General features: G+C 44.6%; 1 protein-coding gene across 1 annotated transcript in view; it reads right to left on the minus strand.

The window, feature by feature from the left end:
• Positions 1 to 2,157: 2,157 nt before the first annotated feature.
• The window catches only part of LOC105544031 (IQ domain-containing protein F5-like), a 17,624-nt gene continuing 12,964 nt past the window's right edge, over positions 2,158 to 6,817 (minus strand). The window contains exon 3 of the mRNA XM_011986267.1: positions 2,158 to 2,601. Within this exon, the coding sequence (XP_011841657.1) occupies positions 2,173 to 2,601 (429 nt within the window). The 3' untranslated portion in view covers positions 2,158 to 2,172. The remainder of the gene's footprint in view (positions 2,602 to 6,817) is intronic.

The raw sequence follows: 6,817 nt of genomic DNA on the forward strand, positions 1-6,817 counted from the left end.
TGTGAACACTTCTCTATTTTGTTTTCAAAATTGATTTAATGAACTGTGGAAATTAATTCTGCAATACTTTTTTTTTTTTTTTGCATTAGTTTGTCAAGTTCCCGTAAGTCATGATGAGATTTTGATTAGAATTGACCTTAATTTTATTGTATTGGAATGTGAGTTTCATAGATTACCGTGGAGACAAGCGACAATATTACAATGTTAAGAAATTCTATCAGTAAATACACTATGTCTCTCCTTTATAGAGCTGGTGATTGCTTAACATTGTGAATCTGCTAAATACCACAAAATTGTTAATTTTAGTTCAGTGGTTAATCTTATGTGGTTAATCTAAAAATGATTAGTCTCATTTATTGCATGAAGATCACTTCAAACTTACAGACCACACACACACACACACACACACACACACACATACACTCTTCTTTTTCTTTTTATTTTTTTTTGAGACAGAGTCTCACTCTGTCCCCCAGGCTGGAGTGCAGTGGTGTGATCTTGGGTCGCTGTAGCCTCCGCCTCCTAGGTTCAAGCGATTCTCCTGCTCAGGTTCCTAAGTAGCTGGCATTACAGGCACGTGCCACCACGCCTGGCTAATTTTTGTATTTTTGGTAGAGACGGGATTTCACCATGTTGGTCAGGCTGGTCTTGAACTCCTGACCTTGTGATCTGCCCATCTCGGCCTGCCAGAGTGCAGGGATTACAGGCGTGAGCTGCTGTGCCCGGCCCTGCTTCCTGTTTTTTTTTAATGAGTCAGGTGTGGCCACAAGCGGAGACAAAAAGAAACTCAAGAAAACTAAGTTTGTTACACTCACAGGACCTGGTTCTTACAGTGGGCGGCATGCCATGTAGGGTGACGAGGGAAGCTCCAGGCTTTGGTGAGGTGGCAGAGGAAGAAGCAAGGGGAGATCTGAGGTCGTGGTCTTAATTGAGTTTCTGAGGGAAAGGCAAGGTAGGGCAGGGTAAAGCGTTAGGGTTGGCTGGTTGGCATAATGTGGTGAGTTCTAAGCTGCAGAGGTGGTCCCTAGTGTTCTGGTACCTGCCCAGGAATAACTAAGGGAGAGGCATGTTGCCTCCCGTGGTGTAAGAGCCAGATGCAGGAGGTCGGCTCTGGATTGGGTAGTTTGGATATCTAAATATATACAGATTGAGTACCCCAATCTAAAAATTCAAAACCCAAAATGCTCCTAAATCGGAAGTTTTTTGTGTGCTGAAATGAAGCTCAAAGACAATGCTGTTGGAGAATTTTGGATTTTGATTTTCAGATGATGGATGCTGAATATGTAAGTAAAAAGTAAATATTCCAACATCCCCCAGAATCTGAACTCTGAAGCTATTCTGCTCCTAAGCATTTCAGATAAGGCTACTGAACCTGTACATATGTGTAGATACATAGAGAGGGAACCACAATGTTCCAAGTCCCATTCTAGGTCCTGGGAACACAGCACTGACCCCAGAATCCTGCTCTCCTGGAGGCAACCCTCTAGAAAGAAAAAGAAAATAGACAATAGGGTAAGACAAGCTCAAGTAGTGATGAGGACTTTGAAAACAGGAAGGCAGACTGAGGAGCTGGAGAGGGTGCCTTTGCACGGAGACAAACCTGCATAGAGTGGGAGCTCCATACAGAAGCCGATGAGCCTAGGAGAGCAGGCAGCAGGGCAAAGTTCTCAGATGGGAACATGCTTGGGATAGTTGCTAAATAGCAGAGCAGCCAGGGAGAACATAAAGAGGATGAGATGGCCAGGGCCAGACTATGCAGGGTTATGCAGACCCAGGGAGGGCTTTTGAACTTGCTCAAAGTGGTAAGGGAAGAGGCTGGAGGATTAAGAGCCAAGAATGGCACAGGCCTCCATATTGCATGGCCACAGGGGGCGCCATTACGCACACCACAGCAGGAACCAGTCTCCCTGGAGCTGACCTTCTTGGTGGCTCTGCAACCCCAACCCCCTCACCTATGGCCGACATTGCCAATCTATCACAAGCCCTGCTCCTCCAGCATGGGGCTGTCACATCCTTCTCCCCACAGGACCCCAGACAAGCCGGCTGACTACTCAGAGCTGACCTGTGAGATGCCAGGTATCTGTCCTCATTTCCCTGATCCTTTGCTGAGACAAAGATCTCTCAGAGTTTGTTTAATAGAGAACTACGGACACATAGTTGGAGCAGACCTGGTCAGTTCTTTATTGGGAAGGGGATGCAGTCTGTAATTCGGCAAATCTGTGATCCCAGGAAGATGTCAAGCTCAAGACTCAGCTGGCTTGTTGTGAGCTCATAGCTGCCATGGAAAAAGCCACGGGTATGGCAACTTCTCCAGCGCCAGTAGACCTGGATGATGCGGACAGCATTGAGTAAACGACAGTAACGACGGCGGACACGCCACATGCGGACCCAGGACTGCAGCCTGACTGCTGCCCATAGCTGCCGTGTGCAGAGCTCCAGTGCCGCCCGCCGCCTCTTCGCCTGCAGCCTTGCCAGCACCTGCCTCCACCAGCACTGAATGATCAGGGCTCTGAGGGCGGCGTGCAGTAGTGTGCGTCGCACCAGCGTGCCACGCCACCAGGCCTGGATTTTCGTGGAGGCCAGTTCAATGTCACCAGGTGGCTTCTTTAGTGGGGAGGGGTGCAAGGAAAAGGAAGGACACTCAGGAAACATTATCACACATCAGTCAGTCCCAGTCAGTCAGTCCCAGGGTGTGAGAGGAAGGGGCCTTGATCCTCTATGAGGAAAGGCCCTTTCCTCTAAAGTTCATGAATGGGACAAGAGCTGGACCTAGGAGACCTGATAGGTTTCCACTCTCTGCCACCCACAGGTTAATGGACATGGTCACCTCACCTTGACCTCTGAGTCTCAATGTCCCTAACTGCAAAATGGAGGTAGACTGCCCTGGCTACCTCACTTGAATTTCCATTGACCTTGTCAGCCAGTCTAGAGCAAGGACACTGTGTTTAAGAGGTTAAAGTGTTACCATGATCCACCTGGGCTGGACCACCCCTGACATCCATGACCCTTCCCTTCAGATCCTCCCACCAGCTGGTGTCCTTTGCTGGCCCTGCCCTCTCCTCCCCAGCTCCAGCTCAAATCCACAACCTGCTTTCTCCCTCTGTCATGTCATAGTATTAAAACTTTCCCCATTCCACACAGTTTGGGATCTTTCTCATTTATTTCTCACTTTGACCTCTTTTGACTTTCATACCTTAAACTTCAGTTACCCTACACACACATACACACATGTGCACACAGACATGCACACACACACAAATTTTAGACTTAGATTGATTTCCATTTGGCCATGCATTATCCAAACAGTGCTCATCACTCTACTCTTGAACTTTGCATGATCTTGTCCCACATTTCAGGGTTTATCTGCCCTGCACCCAAGTCTCCATGTCTCAGTCACCCACCTTTTTCAGGCTGACAAGGAAATGGGAGAAGAAGATATCTCAGGATGAATCACTTGCTGATCATCCCTGCTGTGTGTATGGCAATTATTTGTCCTGGTTGCTTGGGATATTTTTAGTTTATGATGCTTATTCCTGAGAAATAATAGCACCACCTTCCACAAATGTATCCTGGTTTGGGCTGTAAATTTCATGGTCATCCCAAACTATGAGCCATAGAGAAGATAACCATCACTACTGGGCGACGAGGGTCAGAGAAGTTGCCTGTCAGGGGTCTGTCCCAAAATTAAGGGCCTGCTGTGACCTACCTTTGTTTGGCGTGGAAGAAGAGGTTCTCGTATCTTACTCCTTTCCTCCTTCAGTTTCTGTTTCATCAATATGTTTTTTTCATCATCATTCATTGCGTTGTTTTTAAATTGTCCAGGCTTCTGCAATCAAGTAAAGAGGAGAGGTGTGGGTAGGTCGTTCTTTGTGGAACTCAGTGCCAAGTCCACCAAATCTTCAATCTCCTAGCTTACCCAGAGACCCTAGACACAGGGCTTGCACCTTGATTAACTGTGGGAATTCACCTTCCCCTGCCTGCAACTTTGGGTGAACTGGTGGTCTCTTACACCACAGCGAATGCCCATGATTTGGAGGTAGTTGGTTCAACCTCTTCAGGTCCGCAATCCCCTAAATTGCCCATAGTTAGGAGTTAGATGACTCCATCATGCTTGTGTGTACTCCTCTAGCCATATATGTGACAGGAAGAGTGGAGGAGGGGAGAATGATAATGATATAAGGGCACCTATGACTCTGGTTATACAGTCTGGTTGATAAAAACATAAAATTGAGGTAACTTTAAATCTCCATCAATAGAAAAGTCAATCACATGGATTTCAAATCAGTCAAACAATAGAGCCAAAGAAGGATGACAAAGAATAAGTTTGCAGCAAAATTCTTAATCAGGTGCTTCAGAAAACAAAGTTTATGTGTGGCTAAGAAACACACAAAAAGATGCTCAACATCATTAGTCATGGGGAAAATAAAAACGGGAACCCAAATGGCATACCCTTAGGCATCCTAGAGAATGGCTGAAAAATAAGGACAGCACTAAATATTGGCAGGGACACAGAATGGCTGGATCTCTTATAGACTGCTGCTGGAAAGGTGTAAAACAGTAGAACCACTTTTGAAAATGGTTTGGCACTTCCTAATGAAGTTCAACATGCATCTGCCTTATAGCTCAGCAGTTCACCCCTAAAAGTTTGCAGATAAAAAATGAAAACACGTATCTACAAAATATATGTGCACAAATGTTCATAGCAGCTTTATTGAAATAAGTCAGAACTGGAAACAGCCTGAATGTCCACTAACAGGAGACTAGACAAAAAATTAGTGATATATTCATGTAATATAATAATACACAGTAATAAAAATAATTACATTCATAAAGAGTATACTATGTGTGCATCTCAGAAACATTAAGCTAAATGAAAGAAGCCAGATGTCCGGGCGCAGCGGCCCACGCCTGTAATCCCAGCACTTTGGGAGGCTGAGGCAGGTGGATCACCTGAGGTCAGGAGTTCGAGACCAGCCTGACCAACATGGTGAAACCCCGTCTCTTCTAAAAATACAAAAAATCAGCCGGGTGTGGTGGCGGGTGCCTGTAATCCCAGCTACTCAGGAGGCTGAGGCAGGAGAATCTCTTGAACCCAGGAGGCAGAGGTTGCAGTGAGCCGAGATTGTGCCATTGCACTCCAGCCTGGGCAACAGAGCAGAACTCCATCTCAAAAAGAAAGAAAGAAACTAGACATAAAGGAGTACCTACAAGATGATTCCATTTATATAGAATTATAAAACAGACGAAGTTAATATACAGGTAAGATAAATAAGAACGGAATTTACATTTAGTGTAGGGACAGAAGGCATGTTGCTTGCAAACAGTACAAAGGAGGAGGAATGTGCTGTCTCTTGTTTTGGGTGGTGGTTTCTGGGGAATATAGGATTGCAAAAACTCATTAAGCTGACCACTTAATGAAACCACAAAGAATAACTTTGTTCTGTCTGTACTGTAATGGAAGAGTATAAGGGAAACAAATGGAACTGAAGGATAACATGTTCCCTGTCATTTATAACACATGCATATAAATATCCAAGATTTGGAGGTAGTGCACGTGTTATAAATGTTTTCTTGCAGTAGTTTCATAGTTTGAGGTCTTAGATTTAAGTTTTTAATCCATTTTGTTCTGAAAATAAAAGATGATATACCTAGAGAGGGGTTTTGGTTTTTCTAACCGTTGAATGTTATGTCTAACCATTCAATGTATTGGGCACTGGCTTAGTCTTTTAGTCTAGAATTTCACACCATTTACCTCTGGGAAACTTTTTTGCATTAGTTTTTTGATAATTTCAATCCCTTAATTTTCTTCGTTTTCTACTTTTCGAAATCCTATTAATTAGATCACAGCATGATCTTCTAATTTCCTAATAGTTTCTATTCTATCTTCCTTCTCTTTGTCTTTTTGTTCTACTTTCTGGAAGAGTTTCTGTTTCTGAAATGGTCTTTACCACCCTCTGAATAGTGTTTTCTTTTAGGGCACACTACTCTTCCATCACTGATCTGTTATCATCCATATGGGACTAACAATATGAGTTACAATCGTTAGGGGTTTAAAACATTTTCCCTTCTGTCCCCAATAACATTTATTTTAAGCACCTTTCTTCTGTTTTAGATTTGGTCTCAATCTTTCATTTGAGAAACCTTTTACCAATGTTAGTGGTCCTTGGTTGGCTCTCCATGTATCAGACTGGGACACTGATAATTCAGTGGGAAGCTCAGTGTCCACGGGTGGGGCTTCTTATCTGGTGCTATTCAGTATACGTTGCTAAGGCAGAGTGTTGGGTTTGGTGTCGGTGAGGGGCCCCAAAGATCTGTATTCATTAGTTTATTTCTTTGCAGCTTGTGGTAGGTTGCGCTGGTGGCCCTACATTTTAATCTTTTGCTACAGAATTTTGTGATTTCTCCCTGTAAGGGGATGGGATATACCTTCCTGTGCCTTGGGTTTGGCTATATGACTTGCTCTAGCCAGTAGAATACTGTGGGAGGACGATATGCAAGTTCTGGGCTTGGCTTTCAGAGGTTTGCTGGTTTACATTTGCCTCTTGCATTCTGCTATTACCAAGAGTAGAACATACCCAGGGAGCCTCCTGGTAGGTGCAGGGTGGGAAACATGGCGCTGAGCTTCCCCAGCCAAGCAACCCTGGCTGCTTGCTTACTGTTGCTTGACACTGAGTCTTACAGTTGGTTAGGCTGCATTAGTGCAGTAATCATTGACTGAATCCCCAGAGCCAGATTCCCAGAGAAGATTCCCAGAACCTCAGGTCAGAGAGTAGGAGAACAAACCTCCCTGCAGGAAGCTGAGTTGGTACAGAGGGCT

The sequence above is a fragment of the Mandrillus leucophaeus genome, unplaced genomic scaffold (genome assembly GCF_000951045.1).
Source record: "Mandrillus leucophaeus isolate KB7577 unplaced genomic scaffold, Mleu.le_1.0 Scaffold296, whole genome shotgun sequence".
Lineage (NCBI taxonomy): Eukaryota > Metazoa > Chordata > Mammalia > Primates > Cercopithecidae > Mandrillus > Mandrillus leucophaeus.